The 20,083-nt window shown below is 37.8% G+C and overlaps 2 protein-coding genes across 4 annotated transcripts; both read left to right on the forward strand.

Annotated features, from left to right (window-relative positions):
• The first annotated feature begins 13,845 nt into the window (after positions 1–13,845).
• On the forward strand, positions 13,846–17,767 carry LOC113286374. 3 transcript variants are annotated; one of them, XM_026535018.1, is made up of 3 exons: positions 13,846–14,203; positions 15,786–17,325; positions 17,410–17,767. In XM_026535018.1, exons 2-3 carry the CDS (start codon positions 16,805–16,807, stop codon positions 17,480–17,482), a joined length of 594 nt encoding a protein of 197 aa, XP_026390803.1. In that variant the 5' UTR covers positions 13,846–14,203; positions 15,786–16,804; the 3' UTR covers positions 17,483–17,767. The 3 variants fall into 3 exon arrangements, with proteins under 3 accessions (XP_026390803.1, XP_026390808.1, XP_026390796.1); XM_026535023.1 differs by having other exon boundaries at positions 16,701–17,325; XM_026535011.1 differs by having other exon boundaries at positions 13,846–17,325.
• A 36-nt stretch (positions 17,768–17,803) lies between these two features.
• LOC113286362 (lecithin-cholesterol acyltransferase-like 1) lies at positions 17,804–19,817 on the forward strand. The gene is made up of 2 exons (XM_026535001.1): positions 17,804–18,721; positions 18,801–19,817. Exons 1-2 carry the CDS (start codon positions 18,324–18,326, stop codon positions 19,702–19,704), a joined length of 1,302 nt encoding a protein of 433 aa, XP_026390786.1. The 5' UTR covers positions 17,804–18,323; the 3' UTR covers positions 19,705–19,817.
• The last annotated feature ends 266 nt before the right edge of the window (positions 19,818–20,083 follow it).

Genomic DNA, 20,083 nt, shown 5'->3' on the forward strand with positions numbered 1-20,083 from the left:
ATCATCCTCCAATCAAGTTTAGCAAGTAAAGCTAAGTTTATCAAATCAGTTTTCCTTATGTTAAGGCCTCCTAAATCCTTAGGCAGCGCAATGTCATTCCATCCCTTGGGATAATAGCCTTTTTGGTTTTCCTTTTTCCCCCACCAGAAATTCATTTGTATTTTTATCCATTTTATCAGTGAGTTCTTTATCCATAGGAAAGACAGCTAAGTGGTGACTAGCAAGACTTCCTAAAACAGATTGAGTCATGACAGTTTTACCTGAGCAACTAAGAAGATGGCCTGCCAAATATCAAGTCTACCTTTGAAGCTGTCTAACAGATGAACAAAGGAGTCATATTTCCTTTTTTGAAGAAGTAGAGGTACACCTAGGTATTTCTCATTAAGTGACATTCTCTTAATTCTGAGTATGTTTTCCATGTCATTCTTGACAGAGGTTGGGACATTACTGTTAAAAGCTAAAGATGATTTATCAAAGTTTATAGCCTGCCCTGAGAATTTGCTAAATCGTTCCATCAAAGTAGACAGATTCCTAACATCTTTGTTTCTAGCTTTTATGAAAATGAGGCAGTCATCTGCAAAAAACAAGTGAGAGATGGAAGGGCAGTATTTATTAGCTTTGAAACCATGTATAAGATTATTTTTTTCAGCAATTATCAAACTTCTAGAAAAACATTCCATACAAAGAATGAATAAGTAGGGTGATAGAGGATCACCCTGCCTCAATCCTCTTTGAGGTAGATAAACATCACCTGGAGCCCCATTGAGAAGGGTAGATGTGGAGACATTAGTAATACATTGTTCTATCATGTTTGCACCATTCATTTGAGAAACCAAGCTTTTTAAGATTATCAATGAGAAAACACCATTCTACTCTGTCAAAAGCTTTTGACATGTCTAATTTAATAACAACACAACCATCTAAAGCTTTAGTTTTTTTCATGGAATGAATTAATTCATGGGCAATTATTATATTATCATGAATTGATCTACCAGACAAAAAAGCAGTTTGAGCAGGTGATGTTGTTTTCAATGATGTTGTAGTAATAGGTTCGTTGAGGCTTGTGAAAGCAAAAGATTCTAGACTTAATAAAAACTTAAAAATAAAGAAAACTTAACTCAAAATTTGATTTTAAGATATTAGGAATAACCAAGACATTGATTCAACTATTACACATGAATAAATTATGGTAAATAATCCAAAACTCTAATTATCTTTTAAGTCCCTCATTTCTTAATTCACATATAATCAGGCAAATTCTCAAATATTAATTGTATCCCCTAAGCATAGATTATCTAAACAAAGTATAACTTATCTAATTGAATCACAACTAATGAAGAAAATTATGCAAACAATTAAAAACTCTGCAAAAGCAGTGATTGAGTGAATTATAAATTATAAATTAGAGAAAATAAATAATTACCAATTATTCATGCGTAAATAGCTTCCTCATTGCCTTGGTTGTGAGAGAATTAGCTCATCATCATGTTGGAAACACGCTCAAAAATCATTTTTATTGCTCAAATGGTTTACAAATAATGAAAATGAGTGAAAATGATTTAAACCGGGTTTGTAACAATTAAATTTTTTATAAACCGAACTGTTACAGAGAACGATAAAAGGTAACTGTCACAGACACTGTAGTTCTACGACCCTCGGTTGATTGTCGTTGTCACTGTTGATGAACGACAGTTTCTGTGCGTCTAAAGTTCTTCGCTGCACCAGCAGGAAAGAATTTTCCTGCAAGTGGTTATCTCGACTCTGTGATGCTCTGTAATCTCCCAAACTCTCTCTCTATCTTCTCTGACCTCCAAGAGCTTCTTTTATACTCGACAGGGGCAAGAAATCACGATAATAACTCCCCATAATTATGCCATTGTTCGACAGTAAATAATATCTTCTCGGGAATATTTTCTTCCACTTTTAGCTCTTCCACGCGTATACAGCTGCTGAATCTTCCCCATTTAACTTCTCCATGCTTCTGCAGAGACCCAACTCAATCCAAACACGAGCAGCACACGTTTAACTACGTTGTAATCCCGTGAATATCTCATCCGCACACGTACTCCCCTGTATTCTTCTCGACGATTATCCATCCCAACTAAACCCATTGGAACACCCATACCAGCATTTTTTGGGCATATCACGTCCATATAAATCGATATCAGTGATAGAGTCTCATTGAAACTCTCCAAAAATCCAAAAGAAAATCTCACAGCGAACTGCAACAAATTCCCGCCAAAACTGGAACTTCAAAAAAGGAAGATGGTGTCCCCCTAAACAAACCAGGGGTGTGAATAGTAGGTGCCCAGATGATGTGCCCCTTATCCAAAGTGAGGGTGCCTTTAGTAATTTTCTCCGGGGGGTCCAAATAGCACTTTTTGAGCAACTTTTTCCACACAAGTGTATTTCTCCAAAAACACCTACACAGACACAAAAACACCAAAATAAGGACGAAAACGAGTACTAACAATACGAAACATTGAGGACAAATTAGACACATAAATGCGTCTATCAAATACCCCCAAACTTATTATTTGCTAGTCCTCGAGCAAAACTAATAAAAAATAAAACCGAGTTAATCTCGGGAGGGTTTACCAGAGGTGTACCCACAAAAACATGACTTCTAATTGGTCACAAGTATCCAAAGAGCTATGAGGACATACATATTCTCAACCTATCTCCGAGTAACTAGAATGCCAGAGAAATTAAAGGTGTCGGCTCTAAAGCTGACTAAAGAAAAGGGGAGACACATCCGCAACACTGCTAGATAAAGAGATATCCGCTACACAGCTAGATAAACATTGTAAGATGCATCCGCTTACAGCTGGATAAGACTAGGAGAGAGATAAAGATGAGAGGGACATCTGCTACACAGCTGGAATAATTACGTGTGATGAGTTGAACCAGTGCTAGAAAGATCTTGTGCCAGATTGAAAGCGGACTAACAAAGCAACCAAATGTATCTTTCTTCAACTCTCTCATAGTGCTCAGTACAAACAACGTCTTCTTCGGTCTTCAACTGTTGATGATAAACTATCGAACCTCATAGAACCTTGACAATTAACTCTTCTCTTCGATTTCTTGCTTGACTTGAAAATTTCTACTTCCCTATGGCCTTATTGAACAAAAAACTAATTATAGAACAAAAAGAACGTAATGATGATTTTTTTTTTCTTTTTTTCATATATATATATATATATATATATATATTGACACAAAAATTTACATGGCCATGAGAGAAGGACTTTAAAAACTTGGATCTTCGCAACTTATGATGTCTTGGTATCATGAATTCCAACAAATTATATCATTTTCTCTTATAACTTCTTGTAACTAAGTCTTCAACTTTGATTTTTGAATTATTCTTTTCTATTGTTGCTTCTAAAACTTAAACGTCTTCAACTTACTTCATAGATTTTGATGTCGCTCCGCTTGTTGATGATGATAAGTTTCTACTGAGAGAGAGTCGTAATCCAGTAACTAAGACTACATTGTGAGGTTGTTTTGTCTTTCTGGCATTTCCTGACCTACTTGCCTTTCCATCATGGATGGTTAGGTCCATCACGGTTACCCTCTAAAAGGAACAAGTTCTCTCCTGACTTTCAAAGATCTCAATGTCTTTTTCTCTAATGTCTCAAAAGGTTGTTATCTCTAGCATTCCAATTTCTATCTTTTCGGTGAGAAACAGTATGTAAGCTTAGCTAACCGGATACTATGTGACGCTAGAAGTTTCAAAAATGCGACTAAAAAGTTCTTCCACACCCCCAAACTTAAATCTAACATTGTCCTCAATGTTTCTAATGAAAGAGCAGTACCAAAAGTAAAAAAACACGAGGAGAAGTTGGAAAGATAGTACCTGGGTGAAGAAAATCAAAAACTAATATACAACAAACAACTGCCTCGATGGTCAATCAAGGGTAAACAGGGTCCTCCAGAGGGACCTCCTCAATATCACCTGTAGGAAAGGGATCTAAAAAGGGTTTCAATCTCTGACCGTTAACCTTCGAATAACTACTACCATCTGGTGTCTCAATTTCAACAGCTTCATGAGGACAGACAGTGCGAACAATAAAAGGACCCGTCCACCGAGAACGTAACTTCTCAGGGAAAAGATGCAAGCGGGTATCATACAGAAGAACTTTTTGACCTGGAGAAAATGACTTCCGTAAAATATTTCTATCATGCACAAGTTTCATTTTGTTCTTATACTCCTTCGCACTATCGTAAGAATCTATACGAATCTCGTCCAACTCATTGAGCTGGAATTTCTTATGGGCTCCTGCCTTGTCAAGTGAAAAATTTAGTTGTTTAACAGCCCAATAAGCTATATGTTCTAACTCAACAGGTAAATGACATTCCTTGACATACAAAAGCCGATAAGGAGACATTCCAATGGGGGTCTTAAACGCAGTACGGTAAGCCAATAAGGCATCATTAAGCCTAGACGACCAGTCTTTCCGATTAGGATTAACTGTTTTCTCTAATATACGTTTTATCTCCCTATTGGAAACCTCTACCTGACCACTAGTCTGTGGATGATACGGGGTAGCTACCTTATGTGTAATACCATATTTCTTCATCAGAAGCCTAAAAGGCCCATTACAAAAGTGCGACCCTCCATCACTAATTATAGCTCGCGGTGTACAAAACGTGTAAGTATATTATTTTTCAAGAACTCAATCACAACCCTATGGTCATTGGTCTTACACGCAATCGCCTCAATCCACTTAGAGACATAGTCTACAGCGACAAGGATGTATAGGTTACCAAAAAAATTAGGAAACGGACCCATAAAGTCAATACCCCAGATATCAAAGACCTCTACAACTAAAATAGGGTTCAAGGGCATCATGTTCCTACGGGAAATGGTTCCTAATTTCTGGCAACGTTCACAAGTAACACAGTAACTGTGGGAGTCTTTAAACAACGAAGGCCAATAGAATCCAAATTGCAAAGAGGTCTAGAAATCAAGCTAAAATCCTTAATGAATCGACGATAAAAACCTGCATGTCCTAAGAATGACCTAATATCTCTTACAGTTTTTGGGACCTGTAAAGTCTTGATAAGGTCAACTTTGGCTTTATCTACCTCTATACCCTTAGAATATTCGATATGCCCTAAAACAATTCCTGATCGAACCATGAAATGACATTTCTCCCAATTAAGCACTAGATTCTTTTCCTCACACCTAGTCAACACTAATGATAAATGATGCAAGCACTCATCGAAAGACGGACCAAACACTGAAAAATCATCCATAAAGACCTGTAAAAACTTTTCTACCATATTGAAAAATATGTTCATCATGCAACGCTGAATAGTCGCAGGGGCGTTACATAGCCCGAAAGGTATGCGTCTATACGCAAAGGTACCAAAGGGATAGGTAAAAGTGGTTTTCTCCTGGTCTTCTGGGGCAATAACGATCTGATTATAGCCAGAGTAGCCATCTAAAAAGCAGTAATAACTATGTTCAGCTAATCTCTCTAGCATTTGGTCGATGAAGGGAAGGGGAAAGTGGTCCTTCCTAGTGACCTTGTTCAATTTCCTATAGTCAATACAAACACACCAACCCGTGGTCACTCGGGTTGGGATTAACTCATTATTATCATTCTGGACTACAGTAATACCGGATTTCTTGGGAACAACCTGAACGGGGCTGACCCACTTACTGTCTGAAATGGGGTAGATAATTCCTGCATCTAACATCTTAAGAACCCCGGTTCGAACTACTTCTTTCATATTAGGGTTTAGTCTTCGTTGCATCTCCCTAGAAGGTTTGGTATCTTCCTCTAAATAGATATGATGCATACAAACAGTAGGACTTATACCTTTAATGTCTGTTATGGCCCACCCTAAAGCTTCCTTGTTGTTTTGAAGGACGGTCACTAGCCTGCTTTCCTGATCACTGTCCAAGTCGGAAGCAACAATCACAGGTAAAGTCTCAGACGGGCCTAAAAACACATACTTCAGGGTATCTGGCAATGGTTTTAGGTCCAACTTAGGAGGCTCTTTTAACGAAGGAACTAGGGTAGACTTAAAAACTGGTAGTGGTTCGAACTTAGGTTTCCATCCATTACTAGTATCTAACAAAGGGGTTGAATCTAACAAAGCATTTACCTCATTAATCACATTATCATCATCGAAATCAATCCCAAAGTGGCTTAGGCATTTCTCTAATGGATCTTCTAACAAAGTGTTTGGTAATGAATCCTCGACTAATGTTCCTATCATATTTACCTCTTCTATGCTCGAGTCATCTAGTTCAAAGGGTAGCTTACTAATATGAAAGACGTTCAGCTCAATAGTCATATTACCAAAAGACAATTCATAATACCAGTTCGACAATTAATGATCGCATTGGATGTTGCTAAAAATGGGCGACCTAAAATCACTGGTATCTGGTTCTCTGGGTCAGGGACAGGTTGGGTATCTAGGATAACAAAATCCACTGGATAAATAAACTTGTCGACCTCAATAAGAACATCCTCGATCACACCACGAGGAATTTTAACGGACCTATCAGCTAACTGAACTGTCATCTGGGTAGGTTTCATCTCACCAAGTCCTAGCTTAAGGTACACATGGTGTGGGAGTAGGTTTACACTGGATCCTAAGTCAAGCAACGCTTCTCAACACGGTATTTACCTATTGTGCAAGAAATGGTAGGGGACCCTGGGTCTTTATACTTAGGATTAGTGGTATTCTGAATAATGGAACTCACGTGACTAGTTAGGAAGGCTTTCTTTTGGACACTAAGCTTACGCTTTCGTGTACACAAGTCCTTAAAAACTTGGCATAAGCGGGAATCTTCTTAATCGCATCCAGCAATGGTAGGTTGATAGTTACCTGCTTAAAAACCTCCAATATATCATTAAAGTTGGACTCCCTCTTAGTTGGAACTAGCAGCTGTGGGAATGGGGATCTGGGAACAAAGCCGGACTCATTAGGACCCTCATTTGTCTCTTTAGAGACTCTATCAGTCTCCTCATCATTTTCTGGCTCAGAAGGGTGAACTACAGCATGTTCACTATCAGGCATGGTTACCTTGTTGTCTACCACTCTACTACTCCTAAGGGTTTTAATAGCATTCACATGTTCTGATGGTCGTCCACCTACTTCATGAACTCCTCTAGGATTGGGTTAAGTTTGACTAGGAAACTTACCTTTTTCCTCAAAGACTCATTTATCTGACTAACCTGGGTTTTCAACTCGGAAATAGCCTGAGAGTTAGCATAACCTATACTCTTACTTTCTTCTATCCCTTGCACAACCATTTGTTTGATCTTTTCGGAGCTTTTAATAAACGAGGCGAGAGTCTCTTCTAAACTTGTGATCTTTTTATCCGAAGGGTTCTGAAACTGGGGTTGTCCTGAAGAGTTTTTAGCATAACCAAAACCTGGGGGAGGCTGAGGATTACTAGATTGTCCTTGATTCGACCAAGAAAAATTAGGATGGTTTCTCCAACCAGGGTTGTAGGTCTCTGAGTATGGGTCAAACTTCTGACGGTTTTCAAACCTAGAGTTGTTATAGACAACATGGGCTTGTTCTTCACTAACTTGACCTTCCCAAAATGAGTTATCGGGATCTATTCCACAACTAGAGACTTGAGAGGCTCTATTAGGTTCAACAAGGGACCTATTTTTAGACTGACCCATTTCCAAAGCTTCTAACCTTCTAGACAAAGCAACAAACTTAGCATCTGACGCAAAACTCGTATTTACCATATTGGTGCTACTTCTATTAACCAAGAGTCTTTTAGGAGGTTTAACACAAGACTCCCACTGTTGGGATTTCTCAGCAACAACTCCTAAGAAGGTAAAGGCATCCTCAGCACTTTTACTAGTGAACTCACCAGCGCACATAGACTCGACCATGGCTTTGGTCGAATAGTCTAAACCATCATAAATAATCTCTACGAGTTTCATCTTATCAAATCCATGGTGAGGACAATGGGATAGGAGATCATTGAATCTCTCTAAAAACCTATAAAGAGACTCTCCCTCTTGTTGCACACTAGCACTAATTTTCTGCTTAACAGCTGCAGTTTGATGCTTAGGGTAGAATTTCATATAAGTTCCTGCCATGTTTCAAAGGATTCAGATGGTAGGTTTTTTAGCCAGGTCTTGGATTTATCTTTCAAGGAAAAGGGGAACATCTTAAGTTTCAAAACTTCATCAGTAAGGTCTTTTATTCTAACTGTCCCACAAATTTCCTCAAAGTCCTTAATATGAAAATAAGGGTTCTCATCATCTTTTCCTAAGAATATAGGGATCATCTGAAGAATACTAGGTTTTATCTCGAAATTAGCCGTATTGGCTGGCACTTTAATGCACGAAGCTTGGTTGGTCCTATTTGGGAACATGTAATCTTTCAAAGTTGCCATCGCTGGCACAGCTGAAGTACTAGGGGTACTTTCCTCACGAAGATACGGATTCTCAAAACTGAAGTTTCCAAAAACGGGGCTTTCAAAAGAAGAGTCTTTGAGCTCCTCGCTTCCACAAGAAGAATTACTAGGTTTTTCACAATCAATCGACCTAGATTGTCTCTTTTCCAAGCCCGTTCTCTAATGACCTCGGGCATACACTAGAAAAACAAAATTAAAGAGAAAAGTCCTAAAAAGAAGGGAAGTTCTATGCAAACACAAACAAGGATGACTTCACCACAACAAACCTACTGATTTCTAGCAAACAAAAAGCATGATGGCTCCACTTAGATTGTTTCTAGACCAACATCTAATACTTCTAAAGGTAATTCGTTACAATTTAAGCAAACCCCTCTAGAATCAATCCGAATCAAAGTAAGTTTAATAGAGGCGAGGGAAGCTCAGTGGAGCTTTGATACCCAAGGCCTCACCGGCATTACAAGGCGGTGCAGTCACGCATTCAACTCACAGAAACCATCATGAACTTCGAAGTATGCTTAAAAGAGTAACCAATATTTTTCGAATGACTTTCCTATTAAGCTCGTTACCCTATCGGTCTCGTTCTAGTCAGTATTTTAAGCTTAGGTTCGCATTTGGTATCGTTTTCCTAAGGCGGGCAAGAAGAGAACGGTGCTGAAATCCGAACCCTTATCTTGTATGGCCAGTCCTTGCCCTTTACTAGGAAATTAAAGCAGTCGTTTTCAGTTCCTCGACATATATTCACACGAAGGAAGACAGTAACTCGCTGACAGGTGATTCGCGAGTGTTTCGACAAACTTACCTCCCGTTCCAGACGGGGGATGAACCGTTGTAGTCGACTCAGGCCACCGACTCCGATGTCAGTGTACGAACCCGAGGGGCCGAGACGATATCATAATCGTCATCCTTCTCTGCACACAATTTATATTTAAACTACCCTTCCGTAGGGTTTAAAAAATAATGTCCCAAAGTTTAAAGTCCAAAGTCCAAAAATAAAGTGCAAAAGAAAAGGAAAGTCTAAAAAAAAAAAATCTAAAAAGAAAATGTCTCTCTTTTTTTCTCTCTCTTTTTTTATAAAATAAAAAAAAATCTTCTTCTTTCGCTCCTTTCGCTTTGCCTTTTACTCCAAGTCTTTAAGTATTCACCAAAAGCTTTGGCAAAATTTTCTTTCGCTCCAAATTCCAAATTCTGTAAGGAAAAGACAAAAACCCAAACACGTAAAGAAGAACAAAAAAAAGAAAAAATAAATAAAAACCTAAAAAAGAAAAAAATCTAAAAACTCTAGCCTAAAGACAAGCCCGCGTAGGCGGCCCCAAAATTTGATGTTATTTTCAATGATGTTGTAGTAATAGGTTCGTTGAGGCTTGTGAAAGCAAAAGATTCTAGACTTAATAAAAACTTAAAAATAAAGAAAACTTAACTCAAAATTTGATTTTAAGATATTGGGAATAACCAAGACATTGATTCCACTATTACACATGAATAAATTATGGTAAATAATCCAAAACTCTAATTATCTTTTAAGTCCCTTATTTCTTAATTCACATATAATCAGGCAAATTCTCATTATTAATTGTATCCCCTAAGCATAGATTATCTAAACAAAGTATAACTTATCTAACTGAATCACAACTAATGAAGAAAATTATGCAAACAATTAAAAACTCTGCAAAAGAAGTGATTGAGTGAATTATAAATTAGAGAAAATGAATAATTACCAATTATTCATGCGTAAATAGCTTCCTCATTGCCTTGGTTGTGAGAGAATTAGCTCATCATCATGTTGGAAACACGCTCAAAAATCATTTTTATTGCTCAAATGGTTTACAAATGATGAAAATGGGTGAAAATGATTTAAACCGGCTTTGTAACAATTAAATTTGTTATAAACTGAACTGTTACAGAGAACGACAAAAGGTAACTGTCACAGACACTGTAGTTCTACGACCCTCGGTTGATTGTCGTTGTCATTGTTGATGAACGACAGTTTCTGTGTGTCTAAAGTTCTTCGCTGCACCAGCAGAAAAGAATTTTCCTGCAAGTGGTTATCTCGACTCTGTGATGCTCCGTAATCTCCCAAACTCTCTCTCTCTCTAGCTTCTCTGACCTCCAAGAACTTCTTTTATACTCAACAGGGGCAAGAAATCACGACAATAACTCCCCATAATTCTGCCATTGTTCGACAGTAAATAATATCTTCTCGGGAATATTTTCTTCCACTTTTAGCTCTTCCACGCGTATACAGCTGCTGAATCTTCCCCATTTAACTTCTCCATGCTTCTGCAGAGACCCAACTCAATCCAAACACGAGCAGCACACGTTTAACTACGCTGTAATCCCGTGAATATCTCATCCGCACACGTACTCCCCTGTATTCTTCTCGACGATTATCCAGCCCAACTAAACCCATTGGAACACCCATACCAGCATTTTTTGGGCATATCACGTCCATATCAATCGATATCAGTGATAGAGTCTCATTGAAACTCTCCAAAAATCCAAAAGAAAATCTTACAGCGAACTGCAACAAATTCCCGCCAAAACTGGATCTTCAAATAAGGAAGATGGTGTCCCCCTAACCAAACCAGGGGTGCAATAGCAGGTGCCCAGATGAGGTGCCCCTTATCCAAAGTGAGGGTGCCTTTAGTAATTTTCTCCGGGGGTCCAAATAGCACTTTTTGAGCAACTTTTTCCACACAAGTGTATTTCTCCAAAAACACCTACACAGACACAAAAACACCAAAATAAGGACGAAAACAAGTACTAACAATACGAAACATTGAGGACAAATTAGACACATAAATGTGTCTATCAGTAGGAGAAATGATCTTATGCAAAACACATTTAAGCCTAGAAGAAAGCAATTTTGAGATGATCTTATAAGACACATTACACAGACTTATTGGCCTGAAATCCACTGCACTTTTAGGACAATTGTTTTTAGGAATAAGAGTAGTAAAATTATGGTTCATTTGTTTTAGCAGGTGATGAGAGTGGAAGAAGGCCTGAACCATTTTTACTGCATCATTGCCAACAGTTTCCCACATTAGTTGATAAAAACCAGGTGGGAAACCATCAGGACCTGGAGTGGTCCAAGGTTTCATATCAAAAACAATTTTTGTAACCTCATCAGCATTGGATACAGCAATCAACATGGCATTATCAATATCACTAATTTTAGCATGCATATTGTTGAGTAATCATCTGATCTAGGAGGGTTAGAATTTCTGCTCATGTTACTAAAGTGTCTTAGAAGTTCATTTTCAATGTCTTGCCTCTCATCTAGCCAAATTCCATGCTCAGATTTCAAAGATTCTATCCGGGTTCTTTGCCTTTTAAAATTGGCCTTTTGGTGAAAGTAAGCAGTGTTTCTGTCATCCAAAAGAAGAGTATCATCTTTGCCTTTTTGTCTCCAGAAGTCAGATTATATATCATACCAATGTTTTAACTCAGTTTTCAACTCTTCTATCCTTCTAGTATTATGATTAGTTCCCCTAGAGGTAAGATCAGATAATTGAGTTTCAATATTGGTGATCTGAGTTTGGATATTACCAAAATGATGGTAGTTCCAGTGTCTAAGGCCAACTTTAGTGTTTTTGAGACAATGAGTGAGTTGATAGGCAGCGGAACCATTAGTGTTGCTTTTCCATTCAGACTTAATCAGATCATGACAAGTAGTGTCTCTGAATCAGGCTTTGTTAACCCTAAAGGGTTTTTTTGTATTACTACTTTTTTTGCTAGTTATTAACATGATGGGACAGTGATCACTACCAACAACATTCAAGTGATAAACAACATCATTAGGATAAATAGCATTCCAATCAAAAGAAGTAAGGACTCTATCTAGTATCTCTAGAATAAGATCATTACCATTTCTTCTATTAGTCCAAGTGAAACGGTATCCTATATATTGCATGCTAGACAGGTTTAGGCTTTAGGGATGCCCATAAATTTAACCTTGCAATGGTAGCTAAACTGGTATGGAGACTGATCAAAGAGAAAGACTCTATTTGGGCAAAAACCATGAGAAGTAGGTATTTCAAAAATAAAAAATCCCCTTTAAAAATTAAACCCTCTACTAGAAGCTCTTGGATCTGGAAATGTATTTGTCAAGAACTCGATCTAATCCAAAAGTATAGCATTTGGGAAATAGGAGATGGATTAAGTATTAATATTTGGATGGATAATTGGATTCCATGCCTAACTTCTTCTCTGCTAGAATTTAAAAACTCGTCTAATAAGCACCTATCCGTAGTAGCTGGTCTTATTCTTCCTAACTCTCTATCCTGGAACATTACCCTTATTAAGAACTCTTTCCCTGAGGCCATAGCAATTAAAATTCTGAACATGAACCTCTTTCTTGATTTAGATGGAAACCTAAAACAAGACCAACTAAGATGGACTCTGACTTCCAATGGATACTATACTGTTAAATCTTTGTATGACAAGTTGAATGAATCAGGAACATAAATAACCAGTCTTCTTTTACCAGACTCGTTCTGGAAATTAGAAGTGCCTCAGAGAGTTAAAGTGTTTCTTTGGAAATGTTTGCAAAATGTCATTGCGACAAATGTGAATCTTTATGGTAAAGTAGATGATATTAATCCTAATTGTACTATGTGTGGTGGAGACCTAGAAACAACTGAGCATTTATTTTTTCACTGCCCATATACTAGAGAAATTTGGGAAATTGCTCCAAACCTTATTTCACTTCAACTAGATCCCTCTATTTTCTTATTAGACACCTATAAGGAATGGATTAATAACCCAAGACAGGAGATATCTTTAGAATTAATTCTAACCAAAATGTGGATGATCTGGAAAGAACGGTGTAATAGGGTCTTTGAATCAAAAACTAGAACAACAATACAATTATCCCAAGATATACAAAGACATCTGCTTTTTTGGACTAGGAACCAATCTAATCCTATTAAGCATAACAAGAAAACAGCTACTCCCAAACCTTCTTGGATAGCTCCAGATGATAACAAAAAAAAAATCAACATTGATGCAGCTTGGGACTCTGTTATAACCCCCTCAAGTTTTGCTTTAGTTCTGCGTAATGATACAGGAATCTTCGAAGGAGGCAGAGCAGGACCGTCACTCTCAACAAATCCACAAGAAGCAGAAGCAATAGAAATGTACCAGGCAGCAGTATGGGCGAAGGAAAAGAACTTCAAAGATTTCAGCATAGAAGGAGATTGCGAAAGTTGTTTCAACTACTTACAAGAAAAGCGCTATGAGGTTTCATAGAGAAGCAAAGCTCTACTGGACGAAGCATCTAAAATCATTGGAGGAAGTCATAACTTTTTGGGTTTTCATTTTGTGCCTAGACTAGAAAATGAAGTAGCAGACTCTCTTGCCAAATTTGCTAAAACTTTATCTTTTATTACGGACTGGGATACGACCCCTCCGCCATGTATCTTAAAAAAGCTGGCAGTAGATAAATCTAATATGAGGAGAACTACACAACTCTCTATATTAGATTAGATGGCTCTACTTCGGATGTAACGGAGCCTGAGTGCTAGTTTTTCTTCAATGCAATACCTTACTAAAAAAAATGGCCTTTCCTAATAAGAACTCCTTTCCTTATCCTTGTCGAACTCCGTTTCAAAGATGAGTTCGGCTTCGGCATGTGTGTTTTTGTTTAATTTAAAGGACTCGACACATAAATTCTAGTTTACCCTGTGATTCACATCCTTCAAATCTGAAGAAGATCGAGATACGCTGTTTCATCATTAATTAATTTATTGGATACAAGGTTTCAAACTACTGCTTGCTCTCGTCTCAGAATTTTCTGTAAGTAGATGTCTTCTCCATTTTAAAATTCATTATTATTTTCATAATTGCATTTAGATCTGTGAGTTATGCATCGATTCAATTCCTGATCTTGCAGATTTCTAATTTTTTCGCTGACTAATTTGATGTTCTACAATTGAAAAAAGTTGGGTCTTTTATTTGTTAAATTTTATCCGAAATCTGATCAAACTTCATTCAACAACTCTGTATTCCTAAGTTTTCTAGCTAGATGACATCAGATTGGGTGAGTGTGTGCCTGCTCGTTTTTTCCTTCTTAAAGTTTCCATCTTTTGTCAGTAAAAAAGGATGATGATTCCGGGTTTTCCAATGTCTCCTCAAAACAGGGCCCTGGATTTAGAGATTTCAATTGGTAAATGTTTATACGAGGTTCCTTTTCTGCACTGGCTGTATAGTTATTTTATTATAGGTTGACCTTGTCCATTGCTCACTGATTTCATGATTAGAGTCAGTTGTAAGGAAAACGATTCTGTGTTTTGCTCTTCATTGCGTGCTTTTTGGTGAATTTGATTGATTCAGTATCAGAAATTATGTTCGAACAATTCGACTTGAAACAAAAATCAAACCTTTCCATACATGAAATTTCTTGTTACAGCGGATATATACCAAGGCTGTTTTAGCACTGTTTTACCCAGAGATTTCCATCTCTGGTTTGCCATATTGGCTGGATACCGGTAGTATTGGTCAATCTCACTATCTTATGACCAGTACAGACAATTAGGTATGCTTGGTGATGTGCTGGTTTATCTAAATAGTAGTTGTAGTAATATGTAATAGTTTGCCAAGGAAGTTTGCTCAATCTTCATATCTATAAATATGAATGGATGTTTTAACAATATGCTCTGATAGAAAGTAAAAAAAGTAAATTTGTCAGGGTGGCCTAATGTTGTAGTTTCGGTACCAGACAGTACTGGCCCATATATCAACGCAAATACTGAGAACCATTGGTTCGTATGCATGTTGTTTGGTTATGGATGGAGACATACCTCTGTGCAACATTATTTTCATCCTGTGTTGCAACGATACGGATACGGTATCCGATACAGGATACCAATACGTTACTAGGATACACCAACAAAAAAATGGTAATACGGCGATACGGAATACTCAATATTAATCTGTAGTCTTAAAATATATATATATCATATATGAGATAGAAACATAACAAAATACATACATCTGTTTGCATGATCAAGAGGTAATCAGATAAGTGTTGAGATTAAGAGGAGGAGGAGGAGAAAGTTTGGGATAAGTATTGACTGGAGGGGCTGATGACAGCTGGTGATAAATATCTAACTTTTATTAGTATTAAAGAAATATATGGACAGTTGTTGCTTCTTATCCAACTTTTGGTATTTTAACTGAAAAAAAGGATTATACAGTTGGTATTGGCCGTATTGGACGTATTGGATACACGTATCCATACAATACGTATTGATACGCCAAAAAAAAGAAGTTTTGACGTATTGTTGCAACACAGTTTTCATCTAGTTTATTCATAGTGCAAAATTGTTGGATGGACTGTTCATCATTCTCAAAAGAGATCCTTTGTTGTTGTTGTTAGGGGATTACTGCAATTTTCACCGTCTAAGAAGCCTAGACTAACTTCCAACAGGCAAGGAGACATCAAAAGTGTTTTGCACGCAATAGTCGTGTAAGAAACGTGGAATATCCATCAAGAACTGTCTCCATCAACAGGTGAATACTAGATTGCGGCCAAGAACATATATATTGTCTCAACCACGAGCCAAGCCCAGGCCACTAGATTGCTCAACTTTATTTTTCTTATAAGGAGGTCAAATCAACCGGTGGTTACATTCTGCAAACTTTTTAACTCAAGACTTCTGACAACTCAAAGACTTACTGTAGTGATGCAAACCATTGAGCCTTCTGCTCATTTGCGTTCTCAAATAAGTTCTTATGAGGAATTCTTATCTACCAAAACGAAATAGTCTCAGGAAAAACAACGAACAAGATTATTGCAGAACATTTACCAATTGATTTAGTAATTGAGATCTTGTGTCGGTTACCCATAAAGAATTTGACCGTGTTCAAGTGTGTATCGAAATCCTGGAACAGACCTATTTCTGACATCTGTATTCCTAGAGTTTTTGCAGAAGCTTGTGTCCTTAACTTATATAGAGGATTTCTTAGAAAAATTTGTGACTCGCGGTATATATCTGATAAAAAGCCTGAGGTAAATTATGTTGGTTCCATTCCGAAAGATAAAGATAAGTGCGATATTTATCATGAGATCGACTGTTGTAAATGCTGCCGGCCAGATTATGCTTGTCCATATGTTGTGGTTAGTTTAGAAACAAATCAGTGTTTTCATATCCCTGAACCTCTGGAACATGTTGAAAGTAATTATGCTGCACTAATCTTTGATCCAGTCCAATCTAATGATTACAAAGTTGTTTTGCCTCATTCTCACCTTGAATGTCCAATGTTGGACATGTTTTCCTCGGAACATGGTAAGTGGGTTAGGCACCTAGTACCAGGAGATTGGGTGAAGTATCCGAATCTAATGCTCCCTACTATCGAGGGGTTAAATGGGCTAAGAAGGCTGTACACTTGGATGGGATGTTATACATGTTACCTGAGAAAAAGTATCTTGTTCAGTTCGACCTCAAATCAGCAGCAGTGTCAGCTCAAGTCATAGAACTTCCATGCCCAGGCTATAAGACTGGATTGATTGGAAATTCTAGAGGTGTTCTGTATTATTTGAATTACGACGAGGAATTTAGATTATCAATGTGGCAGTTTGATTATCATGGCACAAGTGGAAGTTTTTGGGAGTTGAAGCACTGCATCTGCATTGATGACTTGTTGGATACAAATCAAGCTATCTGGCATACATTGCATGTGCCTGAACCCCTGCCTTGTCGTCTATTTGAGCCATATGGTGTTCACCCACTATCTGACATTATTTTTCTTGGATTACAAGGAAGGGTGTACAGTTATCACCTTGGAAGTCATAAGTGCGAACTTGTATGGAAGCCAGAAAGAGTTCTTAGTTGGAGCAATGCTTTTATTTATGCTTTCTCATATAGTTATGTTAATGTGAAAGATTTTCGCAAGGCAGATCATGGTCTCCTGTCTTTGTAAGTATTTGATTTCTTTCTCATTCACTTGTTTTTTGCTTGGATTGCATCTAAACTGATGTGTATCCTTCTCTTTAAACATAGAACGAGTATAACAAATGATACGAAAGAGGAAAATGCATCTCATGATGACACAGCAGATCATCTTCGGAGATGATCAAAATATATGAACAAGAATACCTATCTGATGATTGGTTCGGCCAAGAAGTATCTGAAGATGACAGGACAGGTCAGCTTGCAGGTGATTGTAATAATCGAAAACGCAGCGATTGCGGGGGTTTGATTTCAAGTCTTTGATGAGTTCAGCACCCAATCTTATTAGAGCAGTATTATTATGTGCTTGTGTTTTTCTTTTTCTTTTTTCATAACAATCCTTCTTATGGAGCTTCTTAAAACTGTCTTTGGTTTATGGTAAAATAAATACAGAGTAGTTTATCGTCTATTCATTTATTTATCGTAATCTTCTTGAATTTTACAGAGCTTAGCTAATCTGAAAATCGTTTATCATGAATTATAACTGCATCTGAACTGAAGGTTGAGAGTGTGTGTGGGACTGAGTCGGGTGTTGGGTCGAGTAGGAAACTTTAGGGTGGATATGATCTCTTCCTGAGCATTTGGTATGCCGAAGCACAAGGGATAGCGTACTATCTCTCTCAGTCAATCAAGAAACAAGGAGACCCAGGAAACACTCTGAATTTTGAACAAATTATTTGCCCATTGTATTATGCCTAGTGACGAGCCCTCCATGACTGGCAAGTGATGAAGAGAGCACCACAGATCCAAGCTATGGCATATAACATACCACGTCATTTTTTATTTTATTTTTTGTTATTTAGGCCAATCAGTGATGGTCTGACTGTGGATGTCCATATCTACTAGTCCTACATGGGCTACCAGCCAACCAACTAAATTCAACTCATGTCTTCTTGCTCTCAGTTTCTCTCACTCTTCAAAATTCAAACTGATTTCATGGACAAAACAAATGCAAACTGAAATCAATGCCTTCCTTGATGAAACTAGTAACGGTTGTGGTGGTGATGGTTTCATCAATGGCAATGATGATGTGCACGTGTCAAGCTCGAACGGATAATCGTCATCCTGTCATTCTGGTGCCTGGAAGTGGTGGCAACCAATTAGAAGCTAAGCTGAGCAAAGATTATTACAAGACATCGAGTTTAGCTTGCAGATTCTTAACCCCTGCTCATCGTTGGTTCAGACTATGGTTCGATCTAAAAGTCTTGGTACAACCATTTACAGAGTGCTTTGCTGAACGTATGACTCTATACTATGACCCTGTCAAGGATGATTACCGGAATGCGCATGGCGTTGAGACTCGAGTTCCGTATTTTGGCTCCACTGAGGGCCTTCAGTATCTCAATCCCAATCTCATCCTCAGGTAATCACTTTCTCTTTCTCGGGTTCGGTTTATGCATGATTTTTATTGACTTAGTTAGGACTATGACATGAATTTTCAGGGACATTACAGCGTACATGGCACCGCTGGTGGAATCACTCGAGCGACAAGGCTACGTAGAAGGTCAAGACCTATTTGGAGCTCCATATGATTTCAGGTATGGTCTTGCTGGAGAGGGTCGTCCTTCAGCTGTTGGCACTAAATACCTCCAACAACTGAAGGAGTTAATAGAGAAAGCAAGCAAATCTAATGATGGAAAACCGGTCATAATACTCTCACACAGCTTAGGAGGTCTTTTTGTTCTTCAATTGCTCAATAGAAATCCGGTTTCGTGGCGTCAAAAATTCGTAAAACATTTTATTGCACTGTCAGCTCCGTGGGGTGGAACGGTTCAAGAAATGCTTACATTTGCTTCAGGGTACTCACTAGGTGTGCCATTAGTAAACCCATTATTAGTAAGAGCTGAGCAAAGGAGTTCTGAAAGTAATTTATGGCTTTTACCTTCTCCTAAACTCTTCGGTCGTAAACTTCCTCTAGTAATTACACCAAACAAGACTTACACAGCATCCGACATGCCACAATTCCTCGACGATATTGGATTTTCAGAAGGCGTTTTTCCTTATACGAACCGAATTCTGCCGTTAACGGAGAGTTTAGTTTCACCCGGCTTGCCAATAACTTGTGTTGTTGGAACCGGAATAAAGACTGCCGAGACATTGTTTTATGCTAATAATAAAGATGGGTTTGATAAACAACCTGAGATTGTGTATGGAGATGGAGATGGAACTGTGAATCTATTGAGCTTGCTTCGACTTGAATCAGAGTGGCCGAAAGAAAAGTCTCTTAAGGTGATTAGAGTTACTAATGTCTCTCATACGGATGTACTTAAGGATCCCATTGCACTTGGCAAAATAATGGATGAAATTACAATGATAAATTTGAATGTACTTAGCTCAGTTCTATAGAAATTTGAATATCAATTCTCAAAAATTGTAAACTTTATGCAACTTCGCAAGTATAAAAATTTGTCAATGTATCTTGCAAAAAACTTGCCGTTGGCACACGCCAAATTTTAGAAGTGCCGTTGCAGTAGGTTACCTGGACCAGAGTTGCTTATTGTTGCGCCCTAGATGGTAACTTGGTTATTGCGAGCACGAGGTAAGACTAATACTAACAAAACTGCAGCGGAAGAATCAAGAAATGCTCTTGCGTCATTGCGGCAGAACCAAGAATTGACTGTATACTGTAATACTCACGGAGGGAGGAGAAAAAGTTTTATTGTTGTTTTGTAATTTCAAAACCTTTTTCGAGTGTGGATTTTGTTAATCTATAGATGTAAATTTG

This window comes from Papaver somniferum, chromosome 1, assembly GCF_003573695.1.
Source record: "Papaver somniferum cultivar HN1 chromosome 1, ASM357369v1, whole genome shotgun sequence".
Lineage (NCBI taxonomy): Eukaryota > Viridiplantae > Streptophyta > Magnoliopsida > Ranunculales > Papaveraceae > Papaver > Papaver somniferum.

Bases quoted from the DNA above. Each gene is read 5' to 3' on its own strand.
- LOC113286374 (XM_026535011.1), top strand. From the start codon at position 16,805: ATGTTATACATGTTACCTGAGAAAAAGTATCTTGTTCAGTTCGACCTC. The intron at 17,326-17,409 runs GTAAGTATTTGA...CTTTAAACATAG, and splicing joins GATCATGGTCTCCTGTCTTT to AACGAGTATAACAAATGATA.
- LOC113286362 (XM_026535001.1), top strand. From the start codon at position 18,324: ATGCCTTCCTTGATGAAACTAGTAACGGTTGTGGTGGTGATGGTTTCA. The intron at 18,722-18,800 runs GTAATCACTTTC...ATGAATTTTCAG, and splicing joins AATCCCAATCTCATCCTCAG to GGACATTACAGCGTACATGG.